Genomic DNA, 13,952 nt, shown 5'->3' on the forward strand with positions numbered 1-13,952 from the left:
AAGGGGTGTTCACTCTTTATTCTGCCTCCATATGAACTTACTAAAGTGAAATACTTTTCTTGATTTCTTTTCTCTTTCACTCTGCATTGTGAACTCCTCCTACCTCCCAAATTGTGGAGGTTTGAGATACTGATTGACAGACATTTTGCAGCAATCCATATGCTTTCCGTGCTGCTCCTGGGGATCAATAGAAAGTCAACCTGGGATCAAGCATAACTGTACATCAGACGTTTTTAATGTGAGGGCCATGGACTGCCGTTGGGGGGTCCTCCGAGCCCTTTGAAATAATATGCAAAATCACTTGTGTATGTGAAGTTTTCATTTGGTTGTTACTAAATGATTCACCAACAATAATCGACCATGGACAGACAATTCACAAAGAGATTCTTTTTTTTTTTTTTTTTGTGAGGAAGATCAGCCCTGAGCTAACATCCATGCTAATCCTCCTCTTTTTGCTGAGGAAGAACGGCTCTGAGCTAACATCTATTGTCAATCCTCCTCCTTTTTTTTTCCCCCAAAGCCCCAGTGGATAGTTGTATGTCATAGTTGCACATCCTTCTAGCTGCTGTTCTGTGGAACGCGGCCTCAGCATGGTGGGAGAAGCGGTGCGTCGGTGTGCGCCCGGGATCCAAACCCGGGCCGCCAGTAGCGGAGCGCACACACTCAACCGCTAAGCCACGGGGCCGGCCCATAAAGAGATTCTTTACACAGAGATAATCGAAGGTTGATTAAATAACCTCTTCTCTCCATCTTATAAAATGTCAGAGTTGATGTAAGAATTTCAAAAAGTTTTTGTTTCCCTAGTTGATTTAAAGTGCTTTTGAGGGGTCCGGCCCCTTGGCATAGTGGTTAAGTCCTGTGTGCTCTGCTTTGGCAGCCCGGGGTTCACAGCTTCGGATCCTGGGTGCGGACCTACACCACTCATCAAGCCATGCTGGGTGGCATCCCACATACAAAATAGAGGAAGTTTGGCACAGATGTCAGCTCAGGGCAAATCTTCCTCACCAAAAAATAAAGTGCTTTTGAGAAAAATTCCAAATATATAATTTAATTTTCTCAAATGGAAAATAAGCTAAATATACTTTTATTTTAACACTGTTCTTCATCAACTCTTATTTAATTCCTCCATTTGATTTATTCAGCTGTGCAAAATAGATACCATTTTCTGTTTCACAATGGTTATCCAATTAAATTCATGACAGTTGAAAAGTAATCATGATTGAAAACAGCATGGACCTATTTTGGTGTCAGCAATAGTGCCTCCATACCATGTCAGCATCACTATTGCTGAATTAATTGTTTTTCTTTCTTTTTAAGTGAAGGCCTGATCAGGATGACAATAAAAATAGTTAATTTTTATTAATACTTAACCATGTGCCAGAAGCTCTGATAAGAAATTACCATGTTTTATTTCATTTAAACCTCATATTAATGCTATAAGGGGGATACTGTTGTTACCCCTTTTTATGGATGAAGAAATGGAGGCCTAGGAAAGTTGCGAAGGTTGCACAGGGCCACATGGCTAGTAAGTGGCAGAGCCAGCGTTCTAACCACAGAGCTGTACAGTAATGCACCAACCTCTCTTGACATGAGAGGCGGTGTGCTATGTAAGGAGGTCCAGAAGGCAAGGAGGCAGAAAGTGAGGTTTAGTCCCGTGAACGCTTCTCAACTTCAATTCATTCAACCACAGTGTGAAGGGAGAAAATGTTCCTGCCTTGGCTTCCCTACGGGGTATTTTAGAAGAGTCAAATTGAAAAACCTATGAAGGCTGTGAAAGCGCTCTGTGCTGTGCCACTTGGGGGTTATCCATCCAGACCCAGTTGGTTTCTGTCTGGTCCTTAGTTGGCTGGAGTTAAGGGTTCCCTTCTTCTGGTCCTTGGGGAGTTCTCCTCTGCCAAAGTGGGGTGTGGAGTGCATAGCCCAGGCCCGTGTAGGGTGAACTGGGCTTCTTGGGGCTGCAGGACATCACTAGGAAGACATCTGGTCTCCTGGAGTCTTTAAAGCTCATTATCTGTTGACTTTAATTCAATGAAGTATTTATTTCTTTGCATTTATATTATTTTAATTTTAGTAGTTAGATTTCGTTTCAGTATATTTAAGACAACGTTTTTTGTCTTAGCTGAAAAGTAAGATGTTAAAAGTCTGTTCCTCTGATTTAAAGTATTAGAACATTGGAAATGTTTACTTTTGATAAAGGAACGAGAGAAAAGAAAACATGAGAGAATTCTGAGTGAAGAACTTGTAGCTGCTGTGACGTACCTCAACCAGTTTTTGCCTCCTGAGCACACTATTATTTATATTCCTTGGGATATGGCCAAGTACACCAAAAGGTGAATAGATATTCGTATGTCTGGTTATGATATTTTCCTTTTCTTGTGATGTAAAATAGCAGGAAGTTGATCTCTATGGTAAAGGAAATGTTACTCTTTTAATTTTCTTTATGAGCCTGCCGAGGGGCTGTTTTGTTGCTGGTGTGTAATTTGAGTGCTTAAATTAGTTCACCAAACTCTTTTTTTGCCCACTAGTTATACCATTTGCAAATTCCCTTAGAAGTATCTAGTCATTTCAGAACATCTCTACTCCACTACTTGTCCTTAAAGGCATTAGTTTCACCTTGTTCTATTTCATTCTCTCTCCCTGTTTAATCACTTTCCCAGACACCACTTCCAGATTATCTCCCTCGTGGATGAACTCCTGACTGTTTATAGTAAATCCAGACTCCTTAGTGAATGTTGAAGCCCCATCACCTGGTTGGTTCCAGAATGTAATAACTTTTTCTTTATTCCCGGGGCTATTCTGTTCCTGAAAAACTAAACTTCATGCTCCTTCCCTAATGTAACAGCCAGGGTCCCGTTCCTGAGCCTTTGTGCCTATTGTTCATCACCCAGCCTCCCTGGGGTGCTTTCCTACCTCTCTTTCACCTGTGGAGTATGATTCAAAACTAATCTTCTCCAAGGAACTTTCGTTCAGTGACCTTGCATTGTCTTTTTACTCACTTACTAGGCATCATACAAACGCTAGGTTTATTTTGAAGTCTCATTTTTTTTTTTTTTTTTAAAGATTTTATTTATTTTATTTTTCCCCCCAAAGCCCCAGTGGATAGTTGTATGTCGTAGCTGCACATCCTTCTAGTTGCTGTATGTGGGACTCGGCCTCAGGATGAACGGAGAAGTGGTGCCTCGATGCACACCCGGGATCCGAACCCGGGCCACCAGCATCGCAGCACGCGCACTTAACCACCAAGCCACAGGGCCGGCCCTGAAGTCTCATTTTTTTTTAATGATACTGTATTGTTTTGCACTTAACTCATGCTTCTTTCTAACTCATTTTGTTTAGTTAGATATACACACGCACACATGCATGCACACACATGCACGCACTTTCCCGGAGTATAAGCCTGATTACAGGTTGTACCATTCATATTAATGTATTTTCCAATGTTTCCTTCCAGTGCCACCTGCACTGTGCATTGTGCTCTCTTCTCAGTTGTTTTATGAATGCATATTGACTTGACTCTTGAGGAGTGAAAGGCTTTGGGAAAAGCTCTTGCAGGGTTGTAATGTGCCAAGCTTAACACTTGCCATTAGTTGATGTTAAGTTACAGGCTCTTCATGTCTCTTTGTACCAAATCTTGCTAATTATTGAGTACATGTGTTCTAGAAATTAATTGTTACAGTGTTCCTATTGAGTACATACCAGAGATTTTTAAAATTAAATCCCTGAATATCATTGCTATAGACCTTGTTTGCTTTAGATATAAGGATAAGTATGTATTAAAATTAACTTGAGTTTTCACTTTTCTCATTCTTCCTCCTCTCCTCAGCAAGCTGTGTAATGTTCTTGATCGACTGAACGTGATTGCAGAAAGTGTAGTGAAGAAAACAGGTTTCTTTGTGAACCGCCCTGATTCTTACTGTAGTATTTTGCGGCCAGACGAAAAGTATGTATGGGGTTTAAAAACTTAAAATAAATCAAGAATTTTGCTTTTATGGATAAAAATATTCTAAATATAAGTAGTTTGTTTTACTTGGATGATGGATCAATTTGTTCCTTGGGGAGACAAGACAAGCTGCTCATGTGACTGTGTAAAGAACATTCACTGTGGGCATGGAATTTCCTTCAGTGGTTATATACCTTGAGATGGAAGCCACGGAATCTTTATCTCTTGTTTCATGGAGTAAACATTACATAAAATATTTTCTGTAAAGTAAAATTTTCTGCAATGAATTCTATTTTTTCAGTATTAAATAGGAGCAGGAAAATTTCTGATTGACTAAATACTAACATTTTTATGAAAATAATATTTATCATTCTATTCTAATTATTTGCTCACAAATCTTTCTTCATTACTACTTTGTGAGCTTCTTCAGATCGAGGATCTGTGTTTTATTTGTCTTTTAAGGAACCAATATTATGTTTTTCTGGCATTTTATTTTCAGTTAACAAGTTAACTGTAATGGTAAAAAATGCAAAAAGCAACAACAACCAACTACTAGTGTGTATATCTTTGGAAGACATCCTTTTGTTATAGTTTGAATTTTAGGGCATCCTTGGCGAGAGGCCCGAAGGCCACTCCCAGGCTCAATGACTCACTAGGAGAACTCAGAGGACTCAGTATATTGTCGTACTTACGGCCATGATTTATTGCGGTCAGAGGATGCAAAGCAAAATCACCAAGGGAAAAGGCACACAGGGCAAAGTCTAGAGGAAATCAGGAGCAAGCTTCCAGAGTCCTCTCCTGGTGGAGTCACACAGAACATGCTTAATTCCCCCAGCAACTTGTTGTGACAGCAGGAGTGAGATGTTGCTAACCAGGGAGATTATTAGAGACTCAGTGCCAGGGTTCCTTATTGGAGGCTGGTCCCATAGACAGCCTCTGCCTGGCATATACCAAAATTCCAGACTCCCAGAAGGAAAGAAGATGTCAGCAAAACCCTATTGTTTCTACAGACAGTTTAGGCACAGGGAGCCCCCTTGTCTGTTCTGGGAATGGTGGGAACCCAAGTTCCCAGATGCCAGCCAAGGGCCCGCCTTGTAAGCAGACCTTTCTGAGGAAAGCTGACAGGCCTGCTATGTTAACTCTTATCTGCACTGCACCTTCTTTTAAATAATTAAAATATTATTGTCATTATATAGTACTTAGAGCATATCTCCATGCATTCATTAGCACATAGAGAAAATAAGTAGGAAGGAAAATAATAAGGATGTCTGCAGAAGCAACCAAAGGAACGTAACAAAGCTCTATGAAGCAAAGCTGGAGGGGGTGGAGATTCCTAATGTTGAGGGGAGAAGGGTGAAGCTTGGAAGACTTTATTAGAAGGATGCCCTGCAGTTATTATTCATGTCTGTTGAGACCAAACAGGAAATGGGCTTAAATTAAAGCAAGAGGGATTTTGGTTGAACCTGGGTGACAAAATGCCAGAGTGTGGGGCCCCGGGGCAAGATAAGATATTGCTTTTCTGGGTTCTCTGTGAGGAGAGCATGGATAGCATACATCCTGGTTCTTTGCATATTCACTTACCTAAAAGAATGAAAATAAGCAGAATCAGCTGATTATTCAGGCGCATTCAGCTCTGTTACTTTAATTCTTTGATTCTTAATAAAGAGCTACTATCAAAAATGAATATAGATTATGCTATTAAAATTATTTTTTAAAGCTTGTATTTTTAAACACAGGTGGAATGAACTAGGAGGATGTGTGATTCCCACTGGTCGCCTGCAGGTATAGACGACATTATGTTAATAATGAATAGAATCTGTGTCCACAGCATATGATGTTGTCTGAAAGCAACCATGGAGAGAGATACTTCTTAATTAATGCTAAATTATTACTCATGTGAGAATGATTTTTAAAAGCCTTACTGCTAGTGTTTAACTCTTACAAAGGATGTGCAGCTAAAATAATAATGGCCCACAGACTTTTTTCTGTATAAATTTTATTATCAGAAATAGAAACATAAACAGAACTGTGAAAAGACTAAATTAGAATGACTTTGGAAAATAAGCCAGATACAGTCACTGTGTATATTAATAATGCTTTAAGAATGATATGGCCTCAACCACTGAATATTTGGTTTGGATGATAAGGGAGATGTATCAGAAAAAAAGCACATATTTTACTAATTGGCACATGTGGACAACGTTAGCTATTTGTTTTATCTTTTTTTTTTTTTTTAAGATTAATATTTATTTATTTATTTATTTATTTTTCCCCCCAAAGCCCCAGTAGATAGTTGTATGTCACAGCTGCACATCCTTCTAGTTGCTGTATGCGGGACGCGGCCTCAGCATGGCCGGAGAAGTGGCGCGCCGCTGCACGCCCGGGATCCGAACCCAGGTTGCCAGCAGTGGAGCGCACGCACTTAACCGCTAAGCCACGGGGCCGGCCCCTATTTGTTTTATCTTGTTAAACTAAACAAGAAAATTCAAATGTAAACTAGAAGGTGTAACGATGCTGTTGCATCAATATGAAGTGAGCAGCAAGTATAACCTTTTATAATTTAAGAAATGTTCTTCATTATTTGTTCAGGAATAATACCCTGCCTACAGCTTTTCTTCTACTTCTTGAAAAGAAGTCTAAAGTAGGATGGAAGTAGTTTTGGGACTGAATAATGATGGAGAGTCTTAAGGTGTTTCTTTTTAGACTGGTGTTCTTCGAACCAACTGTGTGGACTGTTTAGATCGCACCAACACGGCACAGTTTATGGTGGGAAAGTGTGCTCTGGCTTATCAGCTGTATTCCTTGGGATTGATTGACAAACCTAATCTCCAGTTTGATACAGATGCAGTTAGGTAAGCCTGATTTTCTGCCTTTTGATTGCCGGTAATGACAGAAAGCAAACTTGCTTAATAATAAGGACTTTTATGAACTAATTTCTACTTTTAGCTTCTCAAAAATTATGTTGCTAAAAGACATTGTTAAAATTGTTTCTATAGTAAATATTTCTATTAAAAACTTGTGTATTGTTCTGTATGATCTCACTCATATGTGGAATATAAACCAACACATGGACAGAGAAAACTGGACTGTGGTTACCAGGGGCAGTGGGGGTGGGGGGTGGGCACAAAGGGTGAAGGGAGTCATATATATGGTGATGGACAAACAAAAATGTACAACCCAAAATTTCACAATGTTAGAAACCATTAAAACATCAATAAAAAAAAAAACAAAAAACTTGTGTATTGTTGCCATGATTTTGTTTTGTTTTTTTTTTATTGTGAAATTTCTGTTGTACCTTATTGTTTATCAGTCACCATATAAGTGCATCCCTGATTTTGGTTTCCTTGTTTGTGTTAATTATCAATAAACATGTTCTTTAGATGAATCTAAAGTGCTTTAAATAAACCCACACTAGTGGATTTTTTTAAAATGCAAATCCAGACTGCTTTAGGAAAAAAAAAGTAATATGCCTTTAAACATTTTGAAATAAAAATGTAAGACACGTAAAAGATTGATTCTTCATTCAAAGTTACTGTTTTTTCACTGTCCCTTGGGTCCATGGCATTAGATGAAGTACTGTTTCTTGAAAACACAACGATAGCTGTTATTGGACGTCTGAGACCGTCATAAAGGCTCTGTCGAGGAAAGTGATTAGCTTACAAGTGGCCAGATCCACAGATATCACTGCACTGAGAATCTGAACAGGCACTTGAAGAAACACAAGTTTCAAACATGTATTTCTAGGAAAGAATGTGGTTTATCTGTCTGTGACAAAAGCATGTCCTTTTTTTCAAAAGCACTTTAGAGAGAACAGAAAATTCTGTCATAGGAGGTAAATTGATCTGACAGGCTGCAGAAAGTTAGGAGTCTTTTAATGAGGTTAGAACCAGCTTGGTCTGGCTTTGGTGGGTTATGTTTTTCGTGCCCCTGCTTCCTTCTTAGGTTTTCCTGTGACTTTGTTGCTTATTACACTATTGCTATAAAATATAATGCATTTTGCATTTGCATTTACCTTCAAGATGTTGAAGAGTCTACTTGAAAGGAAAGGCTCAGAGTAATTCATCAAGTAAAAGAGTTGTTTTGAGTCTGTGGCTAAGTGAATAAAGTGTAACACTTTTGGTAAAATTCTTAAATGTTTGTTTTTCTTTGGCTTAGGTTATTTGAGGAACTCTATGAAGACCATGGAGATACGCTGTCACTTCAGTATGGTGGTTCTCAACTTGTTCATCGTGTAAAAACCTACAGAAAGATAGCGCCGTGGACCCAGCACTCCAAAGACATCATGCAGACCCTGTCTAGGTATTACAGCAATGCTTTTTCAGGTAATTCTGGAGTAATTGGCATTTCTAAGACTTATTCTGATGTACTTTTTTCCTCTTAAACACTTTTTGTTTAGCTACTTGTCTAAGTAAAATCAAATTAAATATTTTAAAAGTTTAAATAAAACAGAGACTGTCACTTAGAAAGTGCTCAATAAATATTTGTTCAATAAATGAATGAATAAACTTTTTATTTTAAATAGGGCACTTCTGCATTTTGCCGCCCATAATTGGAGCTTTTACACAATTCAAAATACCTTGATTCCTTGGCTTCTGTCTCCTTCTGTATTTCTGCTTGCAATACATAGATAAATTTGTTTGAGAGTGTTGAGTAGTTATTTTTAAATAGAGTTTACAGTCTTGACAATTGTCTAAGAATGTAAATATCACTGATTTTTTAAAATGTCAGCTAGAAATTAATAGTAACATTAACACTAAATTATACTCCTCTTATTTTATGACTTGTGAATACTAAAAGTAATGAGGTTAAAATGGCACTTTCCCTGCCTCCATTCTGATAGAATTTCCAACACAATAAATATCACAGACCAAAGTGACTGTGAGACAAATACCCATGCACAGAATTTACAAAGGAAGTCTTAGTGACTAATTCCGTGAGTCTTGGGCCCTTGAACGGATAAAAAAGTTTACAGAATGTGGAGAAGAAAGATTGGTAAAAAGATTCTTTGGAGTGACCTATTGCCATCAGTGACTATCACCCACCCCTACTCCTTCACCTCAAGCCAAGAATGGGCTTCAGCAGGACTCTGGGCAAGCTTGATATAGTGTCCTGCTGTAGGAGGACCCCGTGGAGCTGTTGGCTTTGGACTGTTGTGTAGTAAAGCGGAAGCAACTCCTTGAAGTTCCTTGTGGACTTGTTCCTTGTAGGACTCATAGTAGCTTGCTTCTTCATAGCCAGCAAGGGAAAGAGAGTCTCTAGAATGAGACTGCTAGCAAGACAAAAATCTTACATAACATAATGTAATCATGGGAGTGACATCCCATCACTTTGCCATATCCTGTTACTCAGAAGCAAATCATTGGTCCCATCCACACACACGGGAAATCTGTATCCATTTCTTAGGGCTGCTGTAGCAAAATAGCACACACTAGGTGACTTAAAACAATAGAAACTTATTATCTCACAGTTCTGGAAGCTAGAAGTTCAAAATCAAGTCATCAGCAGGGCCAGGCTCCCTCTGAAACCCGTAGGGGAGAATCTTTACTTGCTTCTTCGTAGCTTCTGGTAGTTTGCCAACAATTCTTGGTGTTCCTTGGCTTGCAAGTGCAGCACTTCAGTCTCTGCTTCCATTGTCACATGGCCTTTTTCTGTCATGTGTCTATGTCTGTTACACCAAATTCCCTCTTCCCGTAAGGACACCAATCATATTGGATTAGGGTCTACCCTAATCTTCCTAACTTGATTATATCTGCAAAAGACTGTATTTCCAAATAAGATTACATTAATGGGTATTGGGGATTAGGACTTCAATATGTCTTTTTAGGGAGACGCAATGCACTCCATAGTAGGGGATATTACACTAAGGTGTGAATACCAGGAGCTGGGTAGCATGGGGCCACTTTGGAGTCGACCACATCGACTAAGACCTTCTCTGTTCACATGCGATGGAGGAGTCAGAAACTGATTGGCCTGGTGGGTATGGGAGGGAAGTGCAAGACCCACCTAGAGGTCCTGCATGGTCTGGCCCTGCCTACCTTGCCATCCTGCCTTCACACCATTCCTGTCCTCCATCACTACTCTCCAGGCATCCTGACCTTCTCAGAGTTTCCTGAATAAGCTAGGCTTCTTCTGCCACAGGCTCTTGTTCCACCCACTGGAACACACGACTGCAGCCTTCCCCCTAGGTAATTCCTAGCCCGCCTTTAAGGCTCACTCTACTTTCACTTCCCTAAGGAAGGTCCTCCAGTTTTTGTTCTTGTGGCATTCTGTACCTTTGTAGCACTTGGCACAGTTGCACTTAAATCATTAACTATGCAATCAGTTGTGTTGTGTGTCCCCTCCCCACACCCCACCACGAGACCCAAGAGCTTCCTGAGCAGCTCGTTCACGATGATGTCCCTAATGCCTTGCTTATGGCACACTAAATATTTGTGGAATGAATTAATAAATACATGAGTTAATTTATTACCTATGCCCCCCCCAACTCCCCCATTTCCCTGAATTAAAAAATTGGTAAATCTAACTATGTCAGCTTAATAACATGCAGCCTATCAGTAATGCTCTTGGGCTGCTCAGATCATTTCTTTTGAATTCACTGAGAATTATGCCCATTGTACTACTCTGGGTAAGATCAATGTATAATATAAATCAGAGTCCACTATAGACCTTAAGAGTATTTAGACATTCCTCTGTATGTATGACTCCTTGAACTGTATTTAGGAATTAAAAATCAAAGTATATTAATCTGAACAAAATTGAGTTAGGAAAATAGAATTTAGAAATTCAGGCCAGTGGCATAAGTTTAAATTCTAGATTTCTAAAGCAAAAATATTAAAATATTCCCATCATCCTTTATTATACCTACTACTATGGTTCCCAGTGAAGATATTAATATGTATTAATGTCTTCCAGTTGACTACAGCACATGTTGCAAGTAATTAATTATTATCAATAGCTAAAAACACTAAAAATAGCAAATAGTTTCACTTGTTTTTATGAATTGGAACAGTTCTAAGGTTATCTCTCTACAGGCATTCTCACTGGTGTGCTTCATTGTTGTACTAGTCTCCTATGGCTTCTGTAACAAGGTACCGCAAGCTGAGTGGCTTAATACAACAGAAATGTATTGTTTCACAGTTCTGGAAGCTAGAAGTCAGGAATCAAGGTGTCAGCAGGGTGGTGCGCCCTCTGAAGGCTCCAGGGGGGGATCCTTACTTGCCTCTTAGCTTCTGATGGTTTTTTGGTGATCCTTGGCCTGCAACTGCAGTACTTTAATTTCTGCCTCTGGTGTCACGTGACATTCTCCCCTCGCGTCACATCTTCATGGTGTTCTCCTCCCTGTGTGTCTCTCTCTTATAAACACACCAGTTTTATTGGATTAAGGGCCCGCCCTACTCCAGTGTGACTGCATCTTAACCTTATTATATCTGCAAAGACTTGATTTCCAAATAAGGTTATATTCCCAGGTATTGGGGCTTAAGACTTCAACGTTATGTTTTTGGGGGACACAATTCAACTTATAACAGTTGTGTAAGTTGTGTGCCATGCCAACAAGAACAGATCCCTCGGGGTGTGTGTTACCATGAAAAAGGTTTAAAACTGTCCTGATGGAAAGCATCATCCACTCTTTTGCCCTTCTCCTGTCATCGCTGTCCCTGTAATGGGAGTCATTATTGACACTTAAGGACCACGTAATGTGTTTTTCAATAAGACTAGAGGACAGAGAGAATGAATGTGTAGCTGTACATGATTAAGAGGGAGGTGAACTATTAAAAGATAGAAGATGGTCATGAATAAGTAACGTGCACATAATGGAAAGGTAGAGCAAAATTATGCACAACTGAAAGAGGAACTACTATGAAAGGAATTATTTTATGAATAATGTGGCTAAAACAGACTTCTTTATTTTGAGAAGCATGGTGTCATTGGGGTGTACAACTTATTTTTAAATTATAATGGATGTTATATAATGATAATATATTTATAGAACCATTTTCTTTAAAGCACTCAAGATAACTTTGTAAAACTTAATTAATCTCCTCATGTTATTCCTCTGGAGTGGGCAGGAAGATACTTGAAATTAGGTTGTTAGGAATTTTATCCTTGGTTCCTATAGACAGATTGATGCTATATGGGCAACCCACCTGACCCCCTTTCAGGCTTATTTTAAAACTGTTCTTGAGGCTTCTTCACATATTAGCATGCTCTGGGGTTTGTCTCTAAGAAGTGTCTTTTGGTTTCTAACATTATATAACATTCTAACATTATATAGGCAATTGGAGGATGCCAACAAGGCAAGAATAGGTACCTACATACTCCCTTTGGATGTTAGAATGAACTTTATAATTATAATTCCCTTAAGGACCTTGTTAAGCTCTTTCTAATTTTTTTTTTCTTACATTTACATTTTGGTAAGCCTGAATTTTCTTTCTGAAGCTTGTTGAATTTAAATCCTATTATAAGAAAAAAAAAGATAGAATACCTACAGCAATTAATAGATCTGCTGCTGTATACATACATACATGCATGCATACATACACATGTGTAATTTAAATGTAGTGAGCCTGTATGCATGCATTTTTTAAAAAAAAAAAGCTCACAGTGTAAAGACTTCCAAGCTCACCATGCACAAAAAGCAATGATTACAGAAAATAGGGTAGAGATGGCATCACCCAGCATATGATAATGCTATGAGGTAATGGAACCCTTACTTTTCCCTTCTGCTCACCACCGAAAAAGGGACATGCAAGGGAGCCTGCTGAGCACTTTTAGTTTCTCAAGCCTTCTAAGGTCATCCTTCTAACATCCAACATCCTTCTAAAATCTAGCATCCTAACAGCAGGTTTAGAGTGAATAAGCTGTACTTGGCTATAGGATAAAGAATACAATTGGAAAAATGTTTTCTTTTAATAACATTTTAAATCACATTAATAACTCTGGTTAAAACCCAGCTATCCACCTCTCCTGCAACTAAAGCAGTTAAACATGGCAAGAGAAAAAGTTCCAACTTATTGCTCTCAGTTTAAACTGACTGCAGTTCTCCAGAGGACACTCAACGCAGCCTGACAGTCCTACTACATTTCCCTGTATGTTCATCCTCCCACTTTCCAAAATGACCATCTCATACTTCGTCCTCTCTCCTTAAACCTGCAACAGCCCAATGTCAGCTCATGCCCCTGCTTCACTTCATTGAGAAAATAAGTCATTGGGGGTGAACTCCTTCTTCTACCACCAAATGCAGAGCTTTTCCTTATCTGCACCCATAGTTTCTACCTTGTATTATATTACAGTGGTTGGCGCGCTCCTGCCCATCTTGGGCCAACCCCTCCACTGTGCTCTGAATCCCACCCCTTCTTGCTTTCCCCTATAATTATACGCTCATTGCTGTACATCATCATTTTCTCCCTTTCTACTGCCTCATTTCCATTAGCATAAAAGCACACCTTGGTGTTTTCCATTTGACGTTTCTTTCTATCCTTAATCCCACATCCCCCTCCAGCTACAGTCCTATTTCTCTGTTCTCCTAAGCAAAACCTCCTGAGAGAGTTATCTGCGGGCCTGTTTCCTCTCTTGTATTGTGTTCTCTCCACCTGCTTCACTGGGCATCTGCCCTATCATGCCACTAAAACTGTGCTTGTCGAAATCACCAACAGTCTCCACATTGCCAAAACCAGTGGTCCCTTTCCTTACTCAGCCTTCCAACAGCTTTTATCACAGTTGACCACTCCTTCTCTCTTGAAACTCACCTCCATGATATCTCACTGTCTCCCTGTTGACTTCTCCTGCCCTATTTCTAAACCCTCCTCTTCTCTTTCTACACTTTTGCCTTAGGGGTATCTCATCCAGCTTTTAAGTACCATGCATTTGACTCTCAAATCTGTATCTCTAACCTTGACTTCACCACTCAAGGCTCATTTATCCAAATGCCTGCTTAGCATCTCCTCTTGAGTATTATGTTAGTTTTCTATAGGTGCTGTAACAAATTACCGCAAACTTAGTGGCTTAAAACAAC

The 13,952-nt window shown here is 39.3% G+C and overlaps 1 protein-coding gene across 2 annotated transcripts in view; it reads left to right on the top strand.

Annotated features, from left to right (window-relative positions):
* FIG4 (FIG4 phosphoinositide 5-phosphatase) overlaps positions 1–13,952 on the top strand; it is a 124,050-nt gene that overhangs the window by 42,555 nt on the left and 67,543 nt on the right. For both annotated transcript variants that reach the window (XR_015555249.1, XM_004422205.3), the window contains exons 11-15: positions 2,197–2,330; positions 3,824–3,940; positions 5,677–5,722; positions 6,644–6,792; positions 8,096–8,262. Coding sequence is in view for 1 of the 2 variants with exons in the window: in XM_004422205.3 (XP_004422262.1) it covers positions 2,197–2,330; positions 3,824–3,940; positions 5,677–5,722; positions 6,644–6,792; positions 8,096–8,262 (613 nt within the window). In the remaining variant the exon portion in view is untranslated. The remainder of the gene's footprint in view (positions 1–2,196; positions 2,331–3,823; positions 3,941–5,676; positions 5,723–6,643; positions 6,793–8,095; positions 8,263–13,952) is intronic.

Source organism: Ceratotherium simum, chromosome 19, assembly GCF_057802395.1.
Source record: "Ceratotherium simum simum isolate JZ-2026a chromosome 19, ASM5780239v1, whole genome shotgun sequence".
Classification (NCBI taxonomy): Eukaryota; Metazoa; Chordata; class Mammalia; order Perissodactyla; family Rhinocerotidae; genus Ceratotherium; species Ceratotherium simum.